The 27,849-nt window shown below is 45.3% G+C and overlaps 1 protein-coding gene across 5 annotated transcripts; it reads right to left on the bottom strand.

The window, feature by feature from the left end:
* Positions 1-43: 43 nt before the first annotated feature.
* On the bottom strand, positions 44-27,634 carry TLR5 (toll like receptor 5). 5 transcript variants are annotated; one of them, XM_054024173.1, is made up of 3 exons: positions 27,473-27,634; positions 23,600-23,696; positions 44-3,281 (listed from the first exon to the last, which is right to left on the bottom strand). In XM_054024173.1, the coding sequence occupies exons 2-3, from the start codon at positions 23,644-23,646 to the stop codon at positions 695-697; spliced, it is 2,634 nt and encodes an 877-aa protein (XP_053880148.1). In that variant the 5' UTR covers positions 23,647-23,696; positions 27,473-27,634; the 3' UTR covers positions 44-694. The 5 variants fall into 5 exon arrangements, with proteins under 5 accessions (XP_053880148.1, XP_053880147.1, XP_053880149.1 ...); XM_054024172.1 differs by lacking the exon at positions 27,473-27,634 and adding an exon at positions 27,083-27,177; XM_054024174.1 differs by lacking the exon at positions 27,473-27,634 and adding an exon at positions 26,793-26,866.
* Positions 27,635-27,849: the final 215 nt, after the last annotated feature.

Raw genomic sequence — 27,849 nt, 5'->3', positions numbered from 1 at the left:
TGTGTGGGTGTATGTGAGCGACATGTACATGACTTCCCCAACACCCACACCATCTTGATCATGCAACATCACAAGCAAGGATAATGACCACTAAAACATTCTCTTAGTAGGGGACCTGGTGGTGAATGGTAGGACTAGACATTGCAAGACCTTAATGTGGCACTGCCATCAGTTAATGTGCCCATTCAGTTTGGTTAGTAGGGGCTTTCAGCACATGGACCCAAATTTTCAAGAATCCTATAAATTTGGTGCCTAACTTGCAATAACATGCACCTGGTTTTTGTAATTGCTGAGTACCCACTCCTTCCATTGTCGTGGGGACCTGTGAGCACTCAGCATCTCTGAAAATCAGACCCATGGTGTCCTAATCTGAACACCCAAAATTTGAGACACCCATACTTGGTGACTTCTTTTGAAAATATGGGCCATAGTTCCTAGAGTAATTGAATTTTGTTAATTCCATTTGCTGGTGACTTTAAAGCTGACGCCATATTTATTAAAACTTAAACCAAGGAAGTTATATTCTATCCATTTGTCAGGGAAAGCTGAAGCATGGCCCATACTTCTTTCTTGCCATGCCACAGGTGGAAATGGATTTAGAATATTTAAGTAACTGTCAAGCCACAAGCAAAAATGTAACTACAAAAATCTGTTTTATAGCACTAATAATATGAACCATGAACAACCCTCCCAACTACGAGATTGTCCTTACAGTTTGCATTTCTATAACACTGGATTTCTTTTTCACTTTTTTTTCTTTCAGAATTTGGTGAGAAAGGTTATTTAAAAACCAGTCTACATCTTGATGGTCTTCAGGCCACTGCATGTACTGACTCCTTTGCACAAAGACTCTAATCGGTTTGTATTTCATCAGCTGATACTGAGAAAGTGACCCAACCACAACCATAATGAGGACATCTTTCAGGTCACAAAAGAATCTGCTCTGGGCAAAATTAAAGGCTTCCACGCACCACCCATCCTTGAGGAACTGCCTTGTCACAATGCAAATGGTCTTCCTGCTGTTCCAAATGGCATCACGGATGTTGGTGATCTGTTCCTCCCCAGGCAGGAAATCTCTCTCTTCAAAGCACAAAGTAAATCTGTTTTTCTCAGAGTACTGAGAGTCCAGGTGCTTTATCAATGAATTTTGGACCCACTCAAAGTCTCTGTTGCTGTAGCATAAATATGCATCATATTGATATGCACTTGTATCTATTGCTTGCTTACGTTCTTTTAGCATAGCACCTTTGATGGTCTTATACCAGACAAAACAAGTCCCCCGAAAGTGACTAAAAATGATGACTGCTGTTAGGAACATTATCAGAGTGACTGAAGTGAAGATGAACAGTGAGAACTGTAGAGGCTTCTGGAGTTCGTCTTCATTACAGCCATCAAGTGCCACTGAAGAGAGTGGAACCCTTGTTAACAAAGGTGGGAGTATACAGTATGTGTCATTTTCTGAGCCAGCTAAGGTCACATTGGTTTGATTTAACCGTGCTGTCCAGGTGTTTAAACTGCAATCACAGAAAAACCTGTTATTTGTTATATCCAGGATACTCAAAGTCATGAAGAGCTCAAGGGCAGGTGAAAGAAGTTGGTTTTCAGAAATATTAAGTGTCTTTAGGCTCTCAGGGAAAACACCAGGAGAAAGATAAGACAACAGGTTGGAGGCTAGGTTAAGTCTGTTTAATGATGTTAGACCACTAAAAATATCCTGTGGAAGGGTAGTAAGGTAGTTGTTATTCAGGTGGAGCACCTCTAGTTTGGAAAGTGCCCTGAACACATCCAAACATAAACCTCTGTCCCACACAAGCTTTAACATGTTTTCTCCTAGATCCAAGTAGACTAACTGGTTATTTTCTATAACATCAACACTTTTAACACAATAAGATAAACGATTTTGTCTTAACAAGATATACTTCACATCTGGAACTTGTAAAAGAATATAAAGATCACCCAGATTGTCCAGTCTGTTTCTTTCCAAGACAAGGATTGTTGCATTTATACTCTGGTTCCTTACAGATAATAGCTTATTGTCACTTAAATGAAGAGTGATCATGGCTGGGAAAGAAGGGAGAGTTTTAATGGCATTGTCCCGGAGATCCACCAACTTTAACCTTCTTAAATCTCTGAACGAATTCCCAGCAATTACTCCAATATGATTTTGTTGCAAATCAATATGCATCACATTCTGAAGCCCCTCAAAAGTATAATCGTAGAGCTCCCCCAGAATGTTATATGACAGGTTGAGAGTTCCTAGGTTTCCCAGACCAAAAAATGCTTGTTTTTGGATCTGATTTATCTTGTTGTTGTGAAGGTTCAGCAATTCCAGATCACCAAGGCTCTGAAATACATAGGGATTGAGAGAGAAAATAAAACCATGTGAAATATCCAGTAAGCGAACGCCACTTCTTGCTAGCCCTGCAAATGTATCTTGGTCTGGATCTTTTAAGTTCTTAAAGCCAAATCCTGGACCCATTATGTGATGGCTAAGCTTCAAAAAAACAATTGAAGTCCCATTCACAGCTGTGCAGAAGTGTTGCACTATATCTACACCCCAGCCATTGCCACCAAGATCCAGGGTGTCCAGGGCTATGTTTTTGAAAGGATTTCCACACTTGGCCCAGTCCATAGAAATTGGGTAGTATAATTTATTAAAATTGAGAATAAACAATGTGAAGAATTTTCCCTGGAAGCTATCAAGGTTTCCTTCACATAAGATGGGTATCCAGTTGTTTTTCAGGTCCACAATTTGCAAGGATTTTAGACGGTAAAATAAGCGATGAGGGCGAAGGCTTTTGATCTCATTTCCAGAAAGATCCAAATATTCTAAGGAGATCATATCTCGAAGATAGTCTTCTTCCAGAATGGACTCCTCAAGACTGTTGTGATATAGCCGGAGTATTTGTACATTTGACAACTTCACAAAAGCATCAGGATCGAGATGAAGTATCTTATTGTCTCCTAAATCTAAGTTTCGAAGGTTTGGCAGGTTCCTAAAAGCTGCTTTCCCTATGGTAACAGAAGAAACAAGCTGGGTTCCAATTTCCAAAATCTGCAACTGTTCCAGCAGAGGGAAGGAGGATGCATTCACTTGCCTGATTTTGTTGAAATTTAGCCAGAGTATAACTGTATTATTGGGCACAGGTGGAACCTCGGTGAGGTTACAAAAATAATACCTGGCAATTTGGCCATCGGAATAGCAGCTTGTAAATGCAAATATTTCTTTGGTTACCAGTGACATTCCTAAGAGAAATACTAGATGATGTAACATTGTGATGCTGCATGAAAAGAGAGAGAAAGTTGTAAGAACAAAATATAAAATTGGCTGTCTGACCAATAAAGTTTTGTAGCAAAGTTTTAATGCAACAGAATAAAAAAACAAGGCCAAGATTTTCAAATCATGAGGGATTTTGGGTGCATGTGTTTTTGAGTATACAATCTGAAACACTTTAAAGGGAGCTGATGTTCAGTGGATGGGCTCCAGAAAATGGTGAGCAACCCACTCTAAAAATCAAGTTCCATGCAAAGAATTTTAAGATGGGCACCCAAAAATTATTGGTCACTTTTCAAAATCTTGGTCCAAATATTTAACAGTTGCACCCCTGATGTGACAACACTGGTACATTACCCTGAAACTCAGTCCTTATTCAAAGTTAGCCAGACTGTTTTTTAAAAGTTTGGATAGTATGGTCAGAGGCTTTAGGTTAACAAAAGTATTGAGATAATCACCTACCCTTCTGAACAGTGTAATCACTGCCATGTTCCTCCCCACTCCTCATTGCTAGTGGGACTAGGTCAGACAATTCCAATGGATAACAATGACATGTCAATAGTCTCACAGACAAGGCACTTCCAGAAATAGTATTAAAAAAATGGCATGCTTTCTTTTTGGAGCACCCATAAGATTTCTGGTCATCAGCGGAGAAACTCTGAATTGAACACAGCAGAGTTTGACTCAGCTATAGGTTTAAAAGGAAAAGGCTCATTTGGAGTTTCAGAATCTCTGGGACTAGTCCAGTAATATGAAGTTGTTTTTTATGGTGAGAGCAATGCTTTAAAAGCATACACAGGAAAGAGGTTGATGGGGAGGATATCATTCTTATTGCTATTAGTCATCTTAAAATATTCTCCAGTACAAATGAAGCTCGCAAGAGATCTAGCATATGGTATTAAGGTCACTGATTTATTGTGTGGGACAAATCTACTGTTTACAGCCTACTGCTTATTAAAAGATTACATTTGATGTACTGTAGACAGTCAGATTTTGCATAGCAATGCGTGAATGTAATGAATGCATCTAACTGATGTAGACTTTGGGGTTTTCCCCACTCTGGATTTCTTCATGCATCCTGTCAGCTAAACATCTCTCTTTTAAACTGTAATCTCTTCAGAGCAATCACTGTCCTTACGTTGCCTACTGCATAACACAGAGCAAGATGTCAGCACTAAAAGGACTACTTGCATGCTTTTGTTTAATATGTATTTACTAAAGATTGCAACTACCCGCCTCTCCTTTCTAAAAAGCATTCGCTGAAATGTTTGCTTGGCTGACAACCAGAGTAAGAATTTTTGTACTCTACAGCCTAATGTGTTCAAACTTAATAAGCATAAGTTTTTGTCAAACCAAATCCCTGCTGGCCATATAGTGGTTGCTAAATAAATTTACTTCATAGAGAAAAAGATAGGCCCTGATCCAGTATTTAACAAGTAGGTCAATCCCATTAATTGTTGTTATCGATTGACTGTACTGTTTCACTAATGGCAGAGATTTCCCAGAAGCATCACAGTAAGAGTAAATGATTTCAAGATTCTATGCTGAACTCAGCTCTGTAGTAGTGAAACCATGAATACTGTTTGTTTAGTACTCACAAGTTTTACAGACTTTTGAGACAGTAAAAAAAAAAAAATACATTGCAAACAGTAAATTACACACTTATCCAGTTTAATTCACAGATTGGACAACAGGGATTCCAATGGTACTGCAGCATTGTCAACTCTCGCAATTTTATCATGAATCTCACAATATTTGGTAGTTTTTCTGTTAAAGCCCCGTATTCCTCCAGTCATATGATTACATGAGAATCTCAGCTGTCCTATTTATTTATTTTTAAATTAAGTTTCTAGCTGTCATGGCTGCAGAGAAAAGTTTGAAAATATGTACCCTAAATGCTCAAACACTAGACAGCACATAAAAATAATCCACCAATAATTCTTGAACAGGACTGATGTTGGCAATACTGGAGAAGAGGCCACATCCTGAAGACCCTACACACTGTCTTTACTCAAGCAAAATACCCACTAAGATTAATGCATAGTTTGCTTGAGTAAGGAATTCAGGATTTGGGCCAAAGAAAGTAAATTGCAGGCATGGACAACAGAAATCTAATGGGCCATCCTGATTATCACTACAAAAGTTTTTTTTTCTCCTGTTGATAATAGCCCACCTTGATTGATTACTCTCATTGCAGTTGGTATGGCAACACCCATTTTTTCATTTTCTCTGTGTATATGTATCTTCCTACTGTATTTTCCACTGCATGCATCCGATGAAGTGGGTTTTAGCCCACGAAAGCTTATGCTCAAATAAATTTGTTAGTCTCTAAGGTGCCACAAGTACTCCTGTTCTTTTTGCTGATACAGACTAACACGGCTACCACTCTGAAAGAAATCTAATGGAGATTTTGACAAAATCTATAGGGGATTATCCTCGATAATTTAATTTGCAAAGGGCTCTTTTACTATTTGTCTTTTCTATCCCAGAGGTTTGGTCAAACCTGCCTTTTAAGAGATACACTGTCAACAGTGAATATATATATATTTAAAAACCTTTACTTGTTACTAAAACTGCTTAGATTATTTAAAAAATTATTATACATTTCACCATTTAGACTCCTTGTTTACATTTTCCACTTCACTCGCTTGGGTCCTAAAATAGACTGGTGAGTTTCACTTTTATTTATTACCATGGTGGTGCTTATATTCACCACTATATTTGATGTTGCAAATATAATGTCTCTAATCTCCAAGTATCATATGCTATTATTTTATTAAACATTCGTCTTTCACTTTCAGGATGAACACTTCTATGCCTGCTATTTGTCCAAACATTTTTGTTTTTTAAGTTTAAGCAAAATCACAGAATTAACAAAACAAAGCCACAAGTAAAATAACGGCCGTGGTGCAGGCAAGCAATATAAATCTAGCACTAGGTGAACTGCAACAAGTTCAGATTGAGGATCTCAGAAAATGGAGGGGAACTGGAGCAATTTTTGATGGAAAAAGAAATCTCATTTTTACATCAGAAAAATGTTTTGTTGAAAAATTCTCCAACCCTTTATAGTTCGGGGTTTGGCTGCTATCAGACGTTAAGGAGGTATCCATCAGGCCATGTGTCCTCATACAATCCCGCCTTTATCTCGAGTCTGCTTGCAGAGAGGGGCTAATGGATAAACCGTTTGCTCCTCCAATATTTTCGTGGGACCAGTGTACTCCTGAAAACTTGGAGCTTTGTGTGGACTGGCAAGAGTGATGACAATAAGCGACCTTTTCCATTCACTCTTGTCACAGGGAGAAGTTCAGAACCACTCCTTACATCAGCGGTTCTTTCTATTAGCAAAACAATCTACATAATCTAAATCTAGAGGTAGCTGATAGCATTCCTTTAACACAATATAACATGGAAAACTACACGGAGGATCAGTAAAAATATATTTGTTTAGCCATAAAACCGACTGGAGTTGTGTGTTGCTGGAGCAAATTTAATTGACATTCTACGGTGTTTTGCAAATTCCACTAGGAGTCCAACTATTTTTAAATGAATGACAGCATCAGCTTTATCTCCATAGAGAGCTGAAAAGTATGTGTGTGGGGGCGGGGGAGTGGAAATAAGATAGAACAGCATGGGAAGTTCTGTCTCTCTGGGCTTGTCTACAGATTAAAACTTGTACTGCTTTACCTATACTGTGAGAGTTAAATTGGTACAACACCCTAGCGTGTACATGCATATACTAAGGCCTGATCTACACCTAAAACGTAGATCAACTTAGTTATTCTGCTCAGGGGTGCGAAAAATTCACATCCCGAGAGACGCAGTTAAGCCAACCTAAGACACCACTAGGTTGACGGAAGAATTCGTCCATCATCCTAGCTCCAGCCTTTCAAGGGAGTGGATTTACTACAGCGATGGGAAACCCTTCCATTGCTGTAGCTAGTGTCTATGCTGCAACACTTGCAGTATAGTCATACCCTGATCTAGCATATCCCATGGTGGAAGGAGAATACGTTCTACCAGTGTAAAGGACCTTTATACCAGTACGACTGCGTCCGGCATATGGGATATACCAGTATAAATACTTCTGTAAAAAAAAATCTCACCCTTAACTGAGCTAATTATACTGGTGCAACTTCCAAATGTAGACCAGGCTACTCTTTCTGTTGTTGAAGCATAAACAAGAATCTATTCTTTGCCCTTTACTGGTGCAATGTGATCTGACCAAAGATTTAATGTATGCAGAACTTACTGACAGACCAATGCTCATCAGACCAATGCTCATCACACCAATGCATATACTCAGGATTTCTCTTCTGGGTACACAGACGTGTAGGCAGGGCCGGCTCCAGGGTTTTTGCTGCCCCAAGCAGCGGAAAAAAGAAGGAAAAAAAAAAAAAAAAGCCGCGATCGGCGGCAGCTCTACCGCGTCGCTTTCTTCTTCGGCGGCAATTCGGCGGCAGGTCCTTCCCTCTGAGAGGGATCGAGGGACCCGCTGCCAAAGAGCCCGACTTGCCATCCCTTCCCCTTGGCCGCCCCAAGCACCTGCTTGCTGGGCTGGTGCCTGGAGCTGGCCCTGCATGTAGGGCCAGAAGGCAGCCAGGGATCCATCATGGCTCTAGAGTGAGATGTGAAAACAGATGGCATTTTAACCTAAAAAAATCTGTTGGTCACTTATATGGCCGCATCAGGGTAGTAGCTGAGCCCCCAAGATGTTTCGGGCAAACACGTTCCTGCTCCAAAATAACCTTGCAGAAATCCTAAGTACACTACCCAGTTACACCTCTACCCCAATATAACGCGGTCCTCGGGAGCCCAAAAATCTCACCGCCTTATAGGTGAGACCGTGTTATATCAGGTTTGGTCCAGTATGGCGTACTGGCAAGAGCCGGTACGCTGTGCCGGACTGGACCGGCTTCCCGGGTGGTGATTTAAAGGGCCCGGTGCTCCAGCTGCTGTAGGGAGCCCCGGGTCTTTTAAATCACCGCTGGAGCTCTGGCAGCAGGGCTCGGGTGGGGATTTAAAGGGCCCGAGGCTCCACACAAATTCGGATATAACGTGGTAAAGCAGCGGGGCTCGAGTGGCGCTTTAAAGGGCCCGGGGCTCCCCGCTGCTTTACCGCGTTGTATCCAAATTTGTGTTATATCGGGTCGCATTCTATCGGGGTAGAGGTGTACTTGGGCTATGTATCCACACCAGCCTTGTTGAGAAGAGGGATTAGGTAACCGGTTAATATGTTATTGAGAACCATGGCATTGAAAGTTCCAGATCCATGGCTGCAGGATTTAGACACATGAATCCAAGCTTCATTTTGTTTTCCTGCCTAGGCGTCAGAAGGAAATAAAAAAAACGGAGACCGGGAGAGTTGGGAACAGGGAGGCTCACGTGACTCCTAGACCTTGCTCTAGCAAGTAACGTACCCTTAGCTATAACAGATGGGTCCTCTCACCATCCAGCTCTTAGTGTAGCAGGAAGGGAACTTCTATAATGAGAAATGGAGCTTCACCTGCCCCAGGACCGACCAGTGCGTGTGTATGTTGAGACTCCATCTCAATATTCCAGCTCCAGGCTCTGAGTTCCCTCTCAGCAGGGGTTAAACTGGCTCAGTAAAAACAGCTCAGGTTGCCTTAGCCTAAAACTGGCCTACTCTACAGCTCTAAGCAGGTTCTGAAACTCTTTTGAGGTGAACTGGTTTTAAAACTGGTTAGAAGATTTCCCAGTGTAGATGAAAGGAAGCACTCTTGCTGACTGTAGTTTTAGGGTGAATTTTGCAGTAGGCCGGGCCCCTTGTGGAACCTCAGTGTTCTCCTAAGGGCATCTGGTGAATGAAGAAATCCCATTGGTAGGAGAAGGGGAGGGACACTGAGGGTAGGTCTACACTTACCCGGTAGTTCGGCGGCAAGCAAATCGAACTTCTGGGTTCGACTTATCGCGTCTTGTCTGGACGAGATAAGTCGAACCAGGAAGTGCTCGCCCTCGACTGCGGTACTCCAGCTCAGCAAGAGGTGTACGCGAAGTCGACGGGGGAGCCTGCCTGCCACGTCTGGACCGAGGTAAGTTCGAATTAAGGTACTTTGAACTTCAGCTACGTTATTCGCGTAGCTGAAGTTGCGTACCTTAGTTCGAATTGGGGGGTTAGTGTAGACCTGCCCTGAGAGAAGCACTAGCTAATCTAAAGAACCGTCCATTGAAGCAAAGCACTCACCATTCCCCTCTTTAAAAAAAGCAGCATATTTATAACCAAAGCATTTGTTCAACGGTTTTTGTTTTTTAAGCAATGCAGACCTGATGTTTTTTGCCAAGTGTTGCCAATAAAGCTAATTAGACCAGGGAAGGATGTTGCCATCCTGTTTGGATTCACATTGTCCCTGCCAATACTTGAGAATGTTTGCTCACTTTTTTAGACAGGAAAGGAAATACATTGGCTGTCTGAAGTGTAGGGTAAATTTTGCATATCTCCCAGAACCTGCAAGTACTGACTAGTCTTTTTTGCGGATTCCGCATTCATCAGCATGTATACTCTCTGCATATTGGGCAGGTTTCCTTTGAGGATGAGAACTGATAGGTCAGACTTATCACAACACTTTCAAAAGACAAGCCTGGGAGCTGAAAGTTGTAATTTTGCTAGACACTAAATATCATGGTCTTAATAAAGCCACTGGTGTTATGGCTTACTACAACAATGTGTAACCCACTAACCCCCTTTTTTGTCCTATGCTGGGGGTGTTAATGGGCCCCTTTGCCTTGAATGGTCCCTAACTATTTATGCTAAACTATCTGTTCAATCTTGTATTTAGCTGTGACACTCTCAGTACCTTCCGCAGACCTGAAGAAGAGTCCTGTGTAGATCAAAAAACTTGTCTTGCTCACCAACACCAGTGGGTCCAATAAAAGATATTCCTTCACCCACCTTGTCTCCTATCTGCCCCCCCCCCCACCGGGACTCCTGCCCCAACCAACCCCTCTGTTCCCTGATGGCCCCTCTGGGACCCCTGCCCCATCCACACACACCCGCTCCCTGTCCCTTGACCGCCCCTGGACCCCTGCCGCCCCATCCAACCCCTCCTCTCATTCCTGATGGCCCCCCTGGAACTCCTGCCCCATCCAACCACCCCTTCTCCCTGTCCCCTGACTGCCCCCTGCCACCCCATCCAACCCCCTCTTCCCCCTGACCACCCTGACTCCTATCCACATCCCCGCCCTCTGACCACCACCCCCGAACTCCCCTGCCCTCTCTCCAACCCCCCCGCTACCTGCCCCCTTACCACACTGCCTGGAGCACTGGTGGCTGGTGGCGCTACAGCTGCGCCACCCAGCTGGAGCTGGCCCACGCCGCTGCCGTCACCATGCAGCACAGAGCACTGGGTGAGGCTGGGCTCTGCAGCTGCGCTGCCCCAGGAACTCACAGTCCCACCTCCCAGAGCATTACGCCCATGGTGGGGCGAGCCTCCCGGGCCAGGAGCTCAGGGGCCGGGCAGGACGGTCCTGTGGGCCGTATGTGGCCATGATTTGCCCACCTCTGCCCTAGCCTGTTAGTTTGACATCTGTAGTATGCAAGGTTTTGGAAAAAATTTTGAAGGAGAAAGTTGTTAAGGACATTGAGGTCAATGGTAATTGGGACAAAATACAACATGGCTTTACAAAAGGTCGATCATGCCAAACCAACCTGATCTCCTTCTTTGAGAAGGTAACAGATTTTTTAGACAAAGGAAATGCAGTGGATCTAATTTACCTCGATTTCAGTAAGGCATTTGATACGGTTTCACATGGGGAATTATTAACTAAATTGGAAAAGATGGGGATCAATATGAAAATTGAAAGGTGGATAAGGAACTGGTTAAAGGGGAGACTACAACACGTCATACTGAAAGGTGAACTGTCAGGCTGGAGGGAGATTACTAGTGGAGTTCCTCAGGGATCGGTTTTGGGACCAATCTTATTTAACATTTTTATTACTGACCTTGGCACAAAAAGTGGGAATGTGCTAATAAAGTCTGTGGATGACACAAAGCTGGGAGGTACTGCCAATACAGAGAAGGCCCAAGATATCATACAGGAAGATCTAGATGACCTTGTAAACTGGAGTAAAAGTAATAGGATGAAATTTAATAGTGAAAAGTGCAAGGTCATGCATTTAGGGATTAATAACAAGAATTTTTGTTATAAGCTGGGGACGCATCAGTTGGAAGTAACAGAGGAGGAGAAGGACCTCGGAGCATTGGTTGATCACAGGATGACTATGAATTGCCAATGTGATATGGTTGTGAAAAAAGCTAATGCGGTCTTGGGATGCATCAGGTGAGGTATTTCCAACAGAGATAAGTAGGTGTTAGTACCGTTATACAAGGCACTGGTGAGACCTCATCTGGAATAGTGTGTGCAGTTCTGGTCTCCCATGTTTAAGAAGGATGAATTCAAACTGGAACAGGTACAGAGAAGGGCTACTAGGATGATCCAAGGAATGGAAACCCTGTTTGATGAAAGGAGACTCAAAGAGCTTGGCTTGTTTAGCCTAACCAAAAGAAGGCTCAGGGGAGATATGGTTGCTTTATATAAATATATCAGAGGGATAAATACAAGGAAGGCAGAGGAATTATTTAAGCTAAGTACCAGCGTGGACACAAGAACAAATGAATATAAACTGGCCATCAGGAAGTTTAGACTTGAAATTAGACAAAGGTTTCTAACCATCAGAGGCGTGAAATTCTGGAACAGCCTTCCAAGGGGAGCAGTGGGGGCAAAAGACATATCTGGCTTCAAGACTAAGCATGATAAGTTTATGGAGGGAATGGTATGATGGGATAGCCTAAATCTGGCAATTAATTGATCTTTGACTATTAGCAGTAAATATGCCCCGTGGCCTGTGATGGGATGTTAGATGGGGTGGGATCTGAGTTACTACAGAGAATGTGATGCAGTGACCAGATGGTGAATGTCTCCAAATCAATGTCACAAATGTACCAGGAGAGGGTGATGATAGCATCCTCACCAGCACTGTGCTCACAGAACTTGAATCTGACTCAGTCCCAGATCCTGGGTGCTTTATTTCCCAGAATATTAAAGGATCTCCCCATTCTGCTACCATTATATAGTCAACCTCGTCTTGCTGTTCAGTGTGGGACTGGAGGACCACTCCCATTGCTTAAAAAAAAAGAGAGAAAATGGAGAACCAGGAAATTATAATATAATTAATCTAACTCCACTCCCAAATAAAATTCTGGAGAACTTGATAAAACATTGATGACAGAAGCTGACAAAGGCATTATATGTTATAGGGAAGTCTGCAAAGCTTCTAAGAGAACAGACCATGCGAGACTAACCTAATCTCTCTTTTTTAAATGGTTAGTAAGGCAATTGACAAGGGGATTGTTTATTATGTTGATCTAGGCCATAGTAAAGCTCTTGAAAATAAGGTACAATTTACAGTAAAATTGGTTTTAGGTGGTTGTTATATTGGCCAGATAAGAAAAGCCTGGTTGTCGACATCTTTGCCCTCATGACTAATTGCATTGCTGCTCTCCTCTGATTAGACCAGATTCAATTATTTATTAACAAAAAAAAAGTGCCAAGATTTTTCCCCCCTCTGAGCTGTCACCTGTTCATTAATATTGTTAAATTGCTTTGAATATTCTGGAGCTGAATTTCATCCCAATAATTACAATCTGAAAAAAAATATTGGCTTTAACAGTGTTTTGGGCTATGTACTGAATGTGATCCCTTACTCTCTTCTTAAATGGGCATCATAATACTGAGTGGGTTTAGCTCTAATATACAGTAGAACCCTACGAACACCAGAGTTACGAACTGATCGGACTATCACACACCTCATTTGGAACTGGAAGTACGCAATCAGGCAATGGGGGGGGGGAGAGCAAATACAGTACTGTACTGTGTTAAACATGAACTACAAAACATTAAAGTTAAAAAAAAAAAAAAGCTCAGATAAGGTAAGGAAATGGTTTCTGTGTTTGTTTAATTTAAATTAAGATGGTTAAAAGCAGCATTTTTCTTCTGCATAGTAAAGTTTCAAAGCTGTATTAAGTCCAGGGCCGGCTCTAACTTTTTTGCCGCCCCACGCAAAAAAGAAGAGGGCCGCTCCCCAGCCCCCACGAGCGCCACGCAGCACCGCCATACCCCCCCAGTGCTGCCGAAATCCCCGTCCCCCCAGAACGCCACGCTGCCCGAAGCCACACGCCCCCTCCGAGTTGGGCTTGCCTCCCTGCTCCAGATACTGCAACCTCTGGGGTCCCAGCACCACTCAGGTTTGGCCCAGCTGTCGTGATGTGAGTCCGAGTAGGCTAAATTTGAGGGAGTGGCACTGAAACCCCATGAGCCAGGTCACAACTCCACTCACACAAATTTGGTCCAGTTCGGGGGGGGAGGGAAAGGGGGGCGAGGCCAACTTTGAACAGCGCTGCAACCCCGGAGGTTGCGGGGGAGCAGGGCAGGCGGGGGGCGCAGATGCTGCAGGGGTGGGGGTGCAGAGGCTGCAGGGCGAGTGGGGAGCAGGGGGCACAGAGGCTGCCGGGGTTGGGGGGTGCAGGGGCTGCAGGGCAAGAGGGGAGCAGAGGTCACAGAGGCTGCAGGGCAAAGGGGGGTGCAACACCCAGAGAGTAGGGTTACCATACATCCGGATTTCCCCGGACATGTGCGGCTTTTTAGAACTCAGAACCCTGTCTGGGGGAATTTCCAAAAAGCCGAACATGTCCAGGAAAATAGGGAGGCATAAGCCAGGGTCTGCCCGGCCCCAGCATGACCCGCCGAGTCCGCAGCGCAGCCCAGCCGCCCGGCTACAGTGTAGCGAGCTTGGGCGGGGGGAGGGGGAGAGCGCAGCCACAGAAGGCGGCGGAGGGACCGCTGCTGCCCCCGCAGGCCGGGCAGACCGTGCGCCCCAGCCGAGTCCGCAGGACCATGGGGAGGCCGGGCCCAGCCAGCGGCTCGGGCTTCCCTCGCGGGTGGGGACCCCCCGGCCACTGCGGGGACCCTTCCTGCGGCCCCGTCACCCTGCGCGGCTCGGAACCCAGCGCCGCGGGAGCTGTTTCCAGCGAGGACAGACAGGCCGGGGAACGTGCTTGGCAGCGGCAGGAAGGAGGCTGCGGCGCGGGGCAGGGAGTGCGGCATGTGCCGGGGCGGCAGGGACCCACGCTGTCCCGGTCCCCGCTGAGCGTCCGAAGCCCCCGCCAGGCAGAGGCTGCCGGGTAAGCGGGGGAGCAGGGCAGGCTGGGGGCGCAGGGGCTACAGGGTGAGGGGGAGCAGGGCAGGCAGGGCCATAGAGGCTGCAGGGGCAGGAGGGTGCAGGGGCTGCAGGGTGAGTGGGGAGCAGGGGGCACGGAGGCTGCAGGGCGAGGAGGAGCAGGGCAGGCAGGGGCAGGGCAGGCGGTGGGGTGCAGAGGCTGCAGGGACGGGTGGGGGGTGCAGGGGATGCAGGGCAAGGAGGAGCAGGGCAGGCAGGGGCATAGAGGCTGCAGGGGTAGGGGGCACAGGAGCAGGGAAGGTGGGGGGTGTAGAGGCTGCAGGGCACAGAGGCTGCAGGAGCGGGAAGGGGTGCAGGGGCTGCAGGGCAAGGGGGGAGCAGGGAAGTACTTAGCAACCCCCAACCAAGATCACAGCGGGAGGGAGGAGGGGGAATGCAGGGTGCTCAGAGAAGGGGGCAGAGTTGGGGCAGGGACTTTGGGGAAGGGGTTGGAATGGGGGTGGGGAAGGGGCGGAGTTGCGGCAGGGCCAGGGCCCCCGTGGAGTGTCCTCTTTTTTCAGTGTTGAACTATGGTAACCCTACCAGAGAGTGGAGAGCCAACCCCAGCCAGCCCCACAGCACAGGAGCTGCCACTGTGGGGTAAGTGCAGGGCAGGACCCAACCCCTCCGGGCAGGGCAGGACCTGCCTGAAACCACCCCAGGGCCTCAACTCCCAGACTATTTACTGGGTCGCGATATGTCATAAACATTTGGGTCCTGAGCCCAAAAAGGTTGAGAACCACTGCTCTAAGCCATGTTTATAGCTCCCGATGACTCCCAATGAGCCATCCGCCATTTGAACATAGTCTGAGTGTTCCAACCACAAACCATTTCCTCCCCCTCACTGGCATGTCCCCTCTACTGGACAAAGGAGCTGGTTCTGCTCGTTATTCCAGCTGAGGATTCTGCCACAGTGGGGAAATTTCTCAGCAGGCCAAATGGATCAGTTTCCGGCCCTTTGTGTTGCTAGTGTCTCTCAAAACAGCAGTGAAGTCGGAGAGAATTTGGCCTTTTTGAAAAAGGCTAATAGTATCAGTGTGGTTCATTTGAAGCACTTTAAGACAATCAATTAAGACAACTAATTGATCCCTACAACACTCTTGTGAGGACAAGTATTACCCTCATTTTACCTCTGGAGAAACTGAGGCAGAGATGTTAAAGGACTTGCCCAGAGCCACAGAACCAGGATTAGAGCTCAGTTGCTCCTGGCTCACAAACCCAAACTCAATCTGTGTTGACTCTCAATATTCCTTGAAAACTCCCACATGAGAAGAATTTTAATTGCTCTGATTAGAATAGGAATTGCCACAGGGAAGAATCTGTGTGTTTTTAAATAGTTTTTTTTTTAATCTAGTCATTGAGCAACCAAGAAGATTAGTAGTTATTCTGAACCATGTCTCAAACAAAGCAGCAGCTAGAACAGAGATGAGGGATCCTTAGATACTCTCACAAGTTAATTAGAAATCCAGCCAAGACCAAAACTCTGACCTGGAAGGATCAGAAAGGTAACAGGAAAGAACTTGGGCAGTTATAGGCTGGCTAGAGACAGCCCTTATTTACAAAAGGGAGGTCAGGGTTGACAAAACTGATTAAAACCTTTGAGGAAATGGCAATGAAGAGTAGATGGTGAGTAATGTACAGAATGTACTCTAGAGCTTCAAGTAGAGTTTCAATAGAGTATTGTCTTCAAGGTTAAAATGTGTATAAAGTTAACAAGCACAAGTACAATGGTGAAATGAGTTGACTAAAAAAAACAAACCTTAACCAACTTGGCTTGGTAACAGAAGCCAGAGAACATTGGCGAAGGCTTTGTCTTCACTATTTAACAAAGTGATGTTTTACAGCGAGATAACAAACGCAACAGCTAATTTGCTGTAAAAGCCTAAATGGAGACAAGGCACCTGTCTGACCCATGGCTGACCTTGCCTAGTTTACCTCAATAAAATGAAAGTGACCCGTCTCCTCTATGTTTTTACAGTGGGATAGGTAAAAACACACTTGGTTTTGTCAGGGAAGACCAGCATTGAATGGCTACAGATCAGATAGGTGGTAAGTGACATGTTAGGACCAACACTCACTCCTTGATGCTTATCTTGTTTATGCTATACATCAAGGAACTGGCAAAAGGAATAGGCAGGCCAGTGCCTAGAACTAAGAGTGACAGCTGAATCCCAAGGGGGACATATCTACTTCTACAGGTAATTAGGAAAAATGGGGTTGAGGAGGCTCATGCAACTTAATGCGAAGCAATTAGGAGAGGACTGGACAAACAGCAAAAGAGACATATTCAAGGTGATAAAAGATAGCCAGAGCCTGATGAAAAAAAGGCGCGGGACTGATGAGAAGAGATCCTTAAACCCCATCTTCTGAATGTCTGGGAGGAGTTAAGAGTGCAAAGAGAACAGAGGTTTGTATCACTCGCAGAAAAAGAGCACAAGGAGCAGACACGATGACCCCTGGAGTATGGTGCACAGTTGTGAAGCTAAGAAATACTGAGAGTACAGAAAAGGGTAACAAAGGTGATAAAGGCTCTCCAGGGTCCTAGACATCATGTTAAGAGATCTTTAAAAACATGAACTGAGTGTAAAACAATGCAGTGAAGTTTGCCTGAGTCTGCAGCCAGCCTGAAACACTAGCTTTGAGAGCTATGAACAGCTCAATGGAGTTTTAACTCTGAAACCTAAAGCTAACCATTTAAATCTTAACATTGTTAACTATTTCACTGCTGATGGTTTTAAGAAATATCCAGCTAAATATGCTTACCTCACAATCCCAAACCATCTCTGATGCCTTCTCAGCTTCTCAAAGATCCTATTGCCCCCGGATCCAGCTGACAAAACCTTATGATGTAACCAATGAGAGTTGCTGGATGTTAAACACTATTGGAAAAACTAGAGTAATTTATTTAGGTCTCTAACTTTAGATGCTCAAGTTTGAACATTTTGGCCTAGACGCACAGCACACAGAAGAAGGAGAGAAGAAGAGGGAACATTTTGGCACAGGCCATTGATGTAATCTCTTACTCACATTAAAAAAAATCATGTCATGGGATCTACACCATCCACAAAGACCAAAGATGAGCATGCTCCCCTGCCGACCTCAGAAAATTAAAAGGTTCTGTTTTTCTGGCAGGGTCAAAAAGCAGACAGACCTGTGTTTGGGGTATGGTATGTCTGGAATTCTGGATAGAACTACGCTTGGGAGCAACTGTGTAGGAACTTACAATTTACAACTTACAAAAGAGTGTCTGCGGCAAAGCCATGTGCATAGTTCCACTTTCTCCTGGAATGAAGATAGAGAAAAGTCAGATTTTGAGAGACACTGGCTTAGCTTTCTTCTGAAGTAGGGCCTAGGATAGAACACACTTGAAACGGGCTGCAACTTATTTTTACAGCATCATAAGTCTGACTGGGATTGTACAGACACCTACAAGTGACCTGTCATTGCACTAGAGAACTTTCTGTGTGAGACATAAGGATATAGGGTGAAGAGCGGGAATAGAGGGAGTGAGAAAGCTCATGAGAGAGGTCTATTATTGTGTAGAGCATCTCATTAGTTCCTCTGAATTTAAAAAAAATGGAGTAACAGTCCGTTACTGTCCAAAGGGGGGCTGAGGAAGCAGTGACCCATAGAAAGCTGATTGGTGAGTTCTGAGGAGGTATGTGGAGGTACAGGATGTATTGGGCCAGGAAGGCTGTTCTAGGCATGAGAAAATGAAAGAAGTTACTTGTCAGAAGGAGAGACGAGAAACACCAAGTGGCAGAGCTTGGGACACGCAGAGGGGGCAACTAAAGATGAGATCTCAGAAGCTAAGAATCACTTCACCCATTGGGGGAAAAGCAGTGCTTTTGTGTCTTGCTATCCATTAAGCGATAGTGTGGTCAACCCTTGCAATAAGTGTTCTTTTTCTTAAAGCCTGAATTCATGTAAGTATAAGGGGAAAAACCCCACCACATTAAATTTCGCTCTCTCATGCTTGCAGAGAAAAACTTGAAATGAGAGGTTACTTAGTGTAACTGAAGGTTCTTCAAGATGTGTGATCCCTATCTGTATTCCACACGTGACGTGGGTACACATGCGCACCACGCGCCCAAGTGCGGAAATTCTTCAAAGCAGTGTCTGGTCTTCCCTGACAAAACTAGTTGTGTTGTTACCTTGTGATAGCTTTGTTTGTATGAAGTATCTGATAAAGCTGATGGAAGAGAAGATCCGAGGTCTGGAGATGCAGGTGGAAATTCTGGTTGAGTTTTAAAGGGGATTTGAACAGATGATGGAGGGAAGGCGAGAGGAGACTGAAGGAAAAAAATCAAGACTTGCAGATGCAAGCTGGACTGAAGAACTCTATGGGGAGACAGACTGCTGGATGAGGAAAGTGGCCAATGGAAGCACATGCCTATAAGAACCACGTAGAGGAAAAGACCAGCTACTGAAGGAGAAATAGAGCTCAGGAACAGGTTTGCGGAGCTGGAAAATGAAGAAGGGGCACAGCAGGCTGTAACAGAAGGTGGGTCGACAAGGAAGAAGAGAAGAATGTCTAGTCTTATAAGAAGAGGGGAAAGAGTCAAAGATGGGAAAAGTTCAGAGCCCCAGGGGGATTCAGGATGACTTGCAAAGATTGCAAATGAGAATAAAAGACAAGAGGACTTGCAGTCAGAAAGAACAGGAGGAAACCTGGAGAATTACACCAGGAAGAGGTAGGTCTACATGATTGGTGACTTCCTACTAAGAAGAACAGGCCAGTCACCAGAGCTGATCCGGAGAACAGAAGGATGTGCTGTCTGACAGGAGCTAAAATAGGGGATGTGGACCTGAGACTGAAGAGGATCCTAATGGGAGCAGGAAAGAATCCAATGACTGTCCTTCATGTGGGAACAAATGACACAGCTAGATTCTCGCTGAAATGCATCATGGGAAGCTATGCCAGACTGGGGAAGACGCTTAAGGAAATGGAAGCTCAGGTGATCTTCAGTAGGATTCTGCCTGTCCCTAGGGGAGGAGAATGAGGGCAAGACAAGATTATGATGATTGGTGCTATAAGGAGGGTTTGGGAATGTTTGACCACTGGGAGGCATTCATAGGCAGAGGACTGTTCTCATGGGATGGACTCCACCTGAGGAAGGAAGGAGGGAACTAGATTTCTGAAATGGAGGTTGGCACAACTGATTAAAAGAGCTTTAAACTAGGAACTTGGGGTTGGGAGATGCTCATATAATCTCCACAGTATTTGCAGCATACACTACAACGTGGAGAGCAGAGTTCGTCACTAGTTTTCCTTCATCCAGAAAAGACTGGAATTGGGCTCAGTCTTCCACTGGGAGTTGTCTCTGAAATCTGCAGGTCAGATGTAGGTGTTGAAATCATATTTTGCTAATAAGACTTGGTAATTAGCTATACGAAATTGCAGATCTGCAGAGAAGACCTTCCTGCTAGGAGGTCCAGTGTCTTTGGGCCCTACTCTGCTGGAATGGATTTCTGTGACCTAGTTCTTTCCATGTCCACCTGTACCAACAGCAAGTTAGGGGTAGGATAGGAAAATATAAAGTCAGCTCCCTTGGCAGGAACAAAGTAGTGTCTTTTTGGCATAGGGGCACAAGATGCAGGTATGTGCCAAACTGCTCTGGCCAGATCTAATATAGGCTCATTAATTGGAAGAGCTATTCTAGTCGGGCCTTGTGGTTGTAAAATGTCCAAGAGCCAGTGTTGAGGGTCCTGGACCTCTTCCAATGGGATCCGTAGATTATTAGCTACCCTTTGCAACAGCTCCTGGTATTGCTGATGGTTATCCGGCAGAGAGGACAACAAAGGAGTGACAGCATCGTCCAGGGATGATAAGGAAGTCCCCATCGGAATTGTTGGTACTGTCGGACCCAGTTCCAGCTCTTCCTCCTCATACACCAACGGAGCCAGCTGCCGAGAGGGAGAGGAGCGGTATGACACGTGAGAGGGGTCTGGGTGTCTGCCATAAGGTCCCAAGGCCCCAAGAAGGAGGGGTCCATCAGCCTTGATAGTCCCAATCTGTACCAGGTCTCTTTGGGGGTTCGTGTCCAGAGTGCTGGTAGGTAGCCTCTTGAATGCCTGTCGGGACTCCTATGCTTTCTCTGAGATACTTGTGCCTCCATCTCCTCTAGCTCTTCTGATTCCAATTCCACTGTTGGTACTGCGGCACTCCTGCCCAGGGGATGTAACTGCTCCTGAGACATCAGTAACGATTCCTCCACCAGGCTTAAGGATTTCTCTCAGGAGGGCAGGGCCCACGAAGAGCAGAGACTGTGGATAACAGACAAATATATCCTTCGGGGTTACGAAGGTCTCTGTAGGGCCCAGAGTCCAGGGAGTTCCAGCTGGGATGCCTGAAGAACCTGGCTCATCTGTTGCTATTGTTCAGTCTTTAGATAAATAGCTCTGCACTGATGATGGGTCTGGACTTGCATTCATTAATGAGCTGGCAAGTATCTGGCTTTTCACTTCGGTCCTGCTGTCACTACCTGGATCCCTTTTCTTTCATGCCTCACCCTCTAACCTGGGAAGGTCTTTGGTGGAGCAGGTTCCATGGGTTCCATCTGCGACATCGTACCTGACCTGGACTGACTTGGGGAGGAAATGCATTTCTTATGTCCTCTGTGGGGATCTATCCTTGTGCCCATGAGAATGCACCTTACTTTCATGGAGAGCCCAGTAAGAGTCATCTTTGGGCTTTGGTGGTAATGGCTCTGCTCTGAGGCCCATGCTTGGAGGGGCGCTGTTAGTCAGTTGAGGCCACTGTACAGGGATGTCTCGCAGGCCCGGGTTGGAGCGAGGCCTTATAGCCTCCTCCATCAGAAACTTCCTGAGACAGAGCTCTCATGCCTCGCTAGTTCTGGGTGGAAAAGATTAGCAGATACAGCACTTTGCAGATATATGTGCTTCACCCAGGCAGTGCAGGCACTGTTGATGCCCATCACTGATGGAGAAGGAGCAAGAGCAGGAGACACAATTCTTGAATCCTAGGACTCTGGGCATAGTCCCCCGATTGAGGGGTACGGAGGGCTTATCCTATACTAACTATAAATTTATGCTAACTATAACTACTAAACTAGATATAAAGCTATTTACAAGGAGTTGAGTTTGCAGGTTATGCACAGAAGGACACGATTCCGACTCAGGCCATGCAGCAGTAAGAAGGAACTGGAGAGGCATTGACCTGTATTGCTTTGTATACCCTGGGTCAAGAGCACGAGGTAAGCTACTGCGCATGTGCGGGTCAATGGACACTGCTCTGAAGAATTTCCAGACTCGGGCACATGATTCTCATGCATAGCCACATGTGGGATACACATAGGGACCAGCACTCGAAGAACTGGGACTTCCCCCCACCCAAAGGTTCAACTCTACAATTCAAATAAAAAGACCCCAAAGGTATTATTTTTTAAAATTTCATGATTTTTAAGCCAATCACAGTTTATAAATCTTAACTACAGAGACAGATAAACATGTATCTACTCACCCTATGCAAAGAGAAGTCAACTCACATGGTATAAAAAGATATTTGTGGCAGTATAGACTCACCTCAAGAAATTCAGCTAGCTGATATAAAGAAGATGCAAACAAAAGAAATGAAGGAGTGCAAAAGGCTTGGGGAGCAGCCAATTTTCTATAGATTCCAAAGTCTCGCACCAAATTACAAATAGGGCCACTAGATTCCAGCCAGTTCACAGAAAACCCCGGCCAAACCTTAAGCCTTTGTCAAAACTGCTGCCCCCGACCAAGACGAGATATTTTAGGGAAATGTTCTGAGTCTGAGGAGGTGGTGGTGGTGGCTGCAGGAGGCTCCCCAGTACTCACTCCAGCAGCTGGAAGCTATCTGGCTGGGCTAGGTGCGTCACATTGCACTCTTCTGCCACAACACAGGACATGCCCAGACTCACATGTATGTTCCTGCTTTAACCTGAGTTAATTGAGAACCAGTACTACCCCTGCAAGACCATTCTAACTCATAATCTTATTTAGGGGTATATCAGTTGTGTAACTGAGCCGATCCTCAAAACCAACTAATTCTCTTTCAGAGCAATATTGCTTGAACATTTACTGATGTTGACATAAGTTCTTTTTTACAGGCTATGCCTTCATCCACTGGAGACAGGCTGTTACTGTTTATCATCCACTTATGACCACTTGAGCCTGTCCCTCATGTAGCTGCTCTCTAAAGCAGTGGTTCTCAAACTTTTATACTGGTAACCCCATTCACACAGCAAGCCTCTGTGTGCAACCCCCCTTTTAAATTAAAAACACTTCTTTACATATTTAACACCATTATAAATGCTGGCAGCAAAGTGGGGTTTGAGGTGAAGGCTGAGAGCCCGCAACCCCCCACATAATAATCTCGTGACCCCGAGGGGTCCCGACCCCCAGTTTGAGAACTTCTGCTCTAAAGCAAAGAGCCAGCACCAGATAACCTCCCTAGCTCTCTTCTCAGCCCTTGAATAAGACTGCATACAAAAAACTCAGGTTCAACAGCTTCTGCAGAGATAGCCAAGGTACCCTGAAGATGACTTTGCATCAATAAATCTTTTTGACATCAAATCCTCCACTTACACCTCAGCAATGACGGCTTGGAAAATGGCTGTCTATAAAAATAAGTAATTTATAGTTTTTCATCAAATAAAAATGTGCAGTTGGAGGCTGTAATTAATATATAACTGAAAATTAAGCTCCTAGAATTAAAGGTATGCATTCCCCTGAATTATCTCCCCAATGAGTTGATAGACAAACTTCTCAGGATTATCTGAATGTTTCATTCTGTATTCATTATACTTTCTAGCTTCCACTAAACATCATAATCAATTTACTAAAACAATGAGGCTTTTGTCTAGATTTGAAATCTTCCCAATCCCAATTATCTACAGAATTTATAGTATCAGTTGTTTATGTACATGTAACTTACTTGCTTTTACTATAAACAGGCAGGTGCAGTAGATGATAGTTAAATAACCAGGACGAAAGGCAGCTTTGCATATGAAAAGGAGCCAATAGTGAAGAACAGTCAATTAGATATCATCTTTAATCCAATTAAAGGTTAATCAATGGCTGAAAGATTTTAGTTTGGACTCCTCTCATACCTGAGCTGGTTCCAAACCAGATTCCATTTTACATAAAGCCCCAGCATTCCCAGGAGTAGGGGCAGAGAGGAGGAAGGTTCACCTAACTGTTCCCAGTCTGTAAATAAAGAAAAAGTAAATTAAGAGTGGAATTTTTAAAAGCGTGAAGTGATGGCTTAACTGCTCCCATTAAAATAATGGGAGATTTATCATTGATGTCAGTGGAAGCAGGATTTGACCAACACTGAGTGCTTTTAAGAATGCTTCCCTAAGTGTTTATAATGTGAATAACTGTTTGCCATGCCTTTCTTACCTAAGCCATATATTCTAATTGGCTTTATAAAAATGGGATAAACAAACAAAAATTTAAAAAGGCAGCATGGTAGACTAAGAGCAGGACAAAGACATAGGAACACCTGGGTTTGATTTCCAGCACTGGCACTCTGGGTTTTGGTTTGCTCCTCTGTAAAAGGGGGATAATAATATTTCCAGTGGTGGTGGAAGGAGTGATTACATTTTTCAAAGCAATGTACGAGCATTATTTAATAAAGAGCTAGCAGAGTGCCCAAAATTCTTCCATGCCCAGATGCCAGGGTGGATAAAAATCAATGGTTTTTTTAATCTGATTTTTTTATTTAAATCGGATATTTTTGATAAAATGCTTTTTGAGGAAAAAATTATCTAAAGATAGTTTTAATTAAGATACATTATAGCTCAAAGATATTTCATCATGGAATAGGGATTATAAATTCTAATTCTATAGTATGAGACAATATATTCATGTAATGTTTAAGAAAACTTTTGTAAATAAGTTCCATAGTTCATGGATTAAGGACCCAATTTTATGAGGTTCCACAGGCTTCTGTATAGATTATCTAGGTTAATCTTTCTATCTACCCAAAGAACTCAGTGCTCAGTCTAGAAGATACCATCAGAGATGCTTATTTTTGCAGGTCTCAAACTGTGGATTTGTGTCTCCAGAGGTAACATGCTTGTTAACAAAAAAAAATGTTTTAAAATAAATAAATAATATATAGAGGTGAGAAATGACAGACCTCAACTCTACTGTCCCTCTGCAAATTTGTGTACACAAAGTCAATCCCTTTACTCTCTCTAAAAGTGCAAAGTTTCAAAAAGTTCAATGAATAGAAGATTGTTGGGGGCAGAATAGATCTGGACAAGGAGAAGAAGTCTGGAGTTAAATGTGAGATGCGAGGGACATATGCTTGTTTTGTTAAAATATTTTATGTTTGCTGTTGAAGAAAAAAAATCCAGAATATTTAACGTTGTTGGTTTAATTAAATAAAACAATTTAAATGTCTGTCTGGTGATGATCTCCTCCTAATACAGCATGGCAAATATTAATGATTAACCTGTTGAATTGGAGATAGTTCACCTCCCAGTGATTTCATAAATATCTGCTTCAATTACCTTTGGTAAATGAAATAACCAAACAATGATTCATTTTCTGATATAGCTGTAAAACTCATCTGAAAAGTTTTCAAAATAAATCACTGTTTAAAAATGTATAGTGTGTACCTTCTAAAAATGAAACCTACATCTATCTCTGAGTTGTGAAGAAGGGATTAAGGTTATAAAAACCAACAAGAATGCACTTTTATGAAGAAAACCATGATTAAATCGAGTCTTCCTGACTAGTGATTTAAATCATGATTTAAATCAAATCCACCATGCCAGATGCCAGCACTTCTTTTCTCTTATCAGCTTGAGTGTAGAATAAGAAGGGATAACCTTCCTTTGCTGAGCTACACACAGAAATGAGGAATGCTCTCAGATATTTGGCCTGGTTTTTAGAAGTGCTGAACATCGTCACTCCCCCAACGTCAATGCTCCACCTCTTTGAAATTCATGCTGCTGATGTCCCTCTGGATCCACTATGGGCAGGTCTTCACTACGGGGTGGGGGGAAGGGGTGTCGATTTAAGATACGCAAATTCAGCTACACGAATAGCGTAGCTGAATTCGATGTATCGGAACCGACTTACCCTGCTGTGAGGACGGCGGCAAAATCGACCTCCGCGGCTCCCCGCCGACGGCGCTTACTCCCACCTCTGCTGGTGGAGTAAGAGCATCGATTCGGGGATCGATTGTCGCGTCCCAACGAGACGCGATAATTCGATCCCCGAGGGATCGATTTCTACCCGCCGATTCAGGTGGGTAGTGTAGACCTAGCCTATGATGCTCAGCACACAGGTCTTGGTCACTGCTTGTTGCTCAACTGAGATAGGTCAGTAGTGGCATGGGATCTGTGTTATCTCCCCTGCAGCAGGGTCTTAAAACAACTCAAAATCACTCACTCCGTATTTGCTTTTATTGATTTTGTGCCAGGCAGGCCAATGTCCAGAAATCTTAGATAATGTCATTCTAGAACAATTGCTTTGTGCAATGTGGCCAGCTACCTCAGTTGTTTTTTATGGACTCTCATGCCAGCTGATATCTATTAATCACCATGTGACAATTTGCAACTAAAATCAGTGCTAAATCCATATATTATAAACAACACAGCTCACAGCTTGAAATTGAAGTGTACAAATGTTATCGTTGCTCGGAGTGTTGTGCAGTGTGAATGTTGCGAAAGAGGAAACGGGGGATATGGCTACACTGCAATTAGACGCCTGTAGCTGAGCTATGCCAGCTGACTTGGACTCATGGGGCTCCGGCTAAGTGGCTCGTGGGGTAGACTTTTAGGCTCGCTGAGTCTTAGAGCCTGGGCTCCAGCCTGAGTCCGAAGGTTTACAGTGCAATCAAACAGCCTGTTAGCCCAAGCCCACCGTCAGCTGGAACAGGTCAGACATGAGTTTTTAATTACAATGTAGAGTCTGGAATCCTAGGCTCTATTCATGACTGGCTGTGTGACCTTTGGCAAATCACTTTAAGTCCCCTTCCTCCAATGAGCCCTGTGGGGCTCAGTTTTTCCATTTATAAAGTGGGACTAAACTACTTCACAGGGGCGTTGTAAGAACTAAATATTCCGCTGGGATTTCCAAAGCAAGTAGTGTTAGAGTCCCTCTGCTCCCCTGGCAATGAATGGGGTTGACTTTTGAGGTCAGGTGAACAAATTAGTCCAGACAGAGCCTGTTTGAAAATCCCAGCCTGCCTCTTTTAAAGGTGCTGGGGCTGGAAGGTGCCAAAATATGTCCCTTTGGCTGAAGCTGAGAGCGTCCTGGGAAGTCAGAGCCAAGCTGAACTTGTACCTGCCAAGCGATCCGAGCTGACGCCCAGAGCCACTGCATCAGGCTCCCGCTGGCCGCCTGCCAGGCGCGGTGTACCCCGCGGGGCCAGCACCTGGCCGGGGAGTAGCGGTGCTGCAGGAGCGCGGGGAGCCCCTAGCTCCCCTGTGGGCGCAGAGCCGCCCCGGCCCAGCGGCGGGGTCCGTGGCAGGGCTGGCCCAGAGCGCAGGTCCCCGCGCGCAGCCTCACCTCCCGCAGGGCCCGGGGCGTGGCTGAGCGCCGTGGGGGACAGACCCAGCCTCCCTCCCGCTTACCTCCGCCCGGGGCCGCAGCGCCGGGGTCCGGCTCCGCGGGCAGCTCAGCCGAGCGAGCCCCTGGAAAAGGGCTGCGCTGCAGGCGGCGGCGGCCACCAGCCTCTCCGCGAAGCGTTGCCCTCCCGCCAGGGAAGGGATTCTCGGCCAGGGCTCCACCTCCGTGCCCGGGTTCCCCGCGCCTCCCCAACCCTGCTCCGCCTCGACTGGCGCGGGGCGGGGGACACCCTCCGCCGGGCTCGCCTAGCCCAGCCCGAGCCCTGTGCCAGCTGCCTCGGGAAAACAGCCCGGCCATCAGCCCGGGGGAGCTCGGCAGTTACCAAACAAAACCCAGTTACAAGTCACGTCCATCAAGCGACGCGCAAGGCAGCCCCGGCGTCCGCGCGCTCTTACCCCAGTCCTAGGAGCGAGACAAGGCAGGCGCGGGCCTAGCGTGTCTTGCCCAGCGGCGGGTGCTGCGAGACACACTTGCCAGCGAGGAAGAGGCTCCGTGTGGCTCCAGAGCTGTCTCTGTCCCCAGCAGAAGTTGGGCCAATACAGGATATTGCCTCAGCCACCAAAGCTAGCTAATCTCCTGGGGATGACAGGGCTACAACGACGTGAGAACAGACAGCTGAGCTAGTAGGTATGCGCCTAGGCTGATTGGTGCCCTATAGCCTACTAGGGTTAGAGCCCTTTAAGCCCGGCCTTTTCAAGCGTCCCTTCATTTTAGGCGTCTCCTTTGGGGGGGGTGTCAGTTTAACAAGGGCACGCAACATTAGTGGCCACTT

This window comes from Malaclemys terrapin, chromosome 3, assembly GCF_027887155.1.
Source record: "Malaclemys terrapin pileata isolate rMalTer1 chromosome 3, rMalTer1.hap1, whole genome shotgun sequence".
NCBI classification, from domain to species: domain Eukaryota; kingdom Metazoa; phylum Chordata; order Testudines; family Emydidae; genus Malaclemys; species Malaclemys terrapin.
This window is presented reverse-complemented; position numbering and strand designations above follow the sequence as displayed.

Coding starts and splice junctions, on each gene's coding strand:
- TLR5 (XM_054024171.1), bottom strand. CDS start 23,495: ATGCAAAGCTGCCTTTCGTCCTGGTTATTTAACTATCATCTACTGCAC. Junction 3,282..23,424: donor CCTGTTTATAGTAAAAGCAA/GTAAGTTACATG, acceptor CTTTTCATGCAG/CATCACAATGTTACATCATC.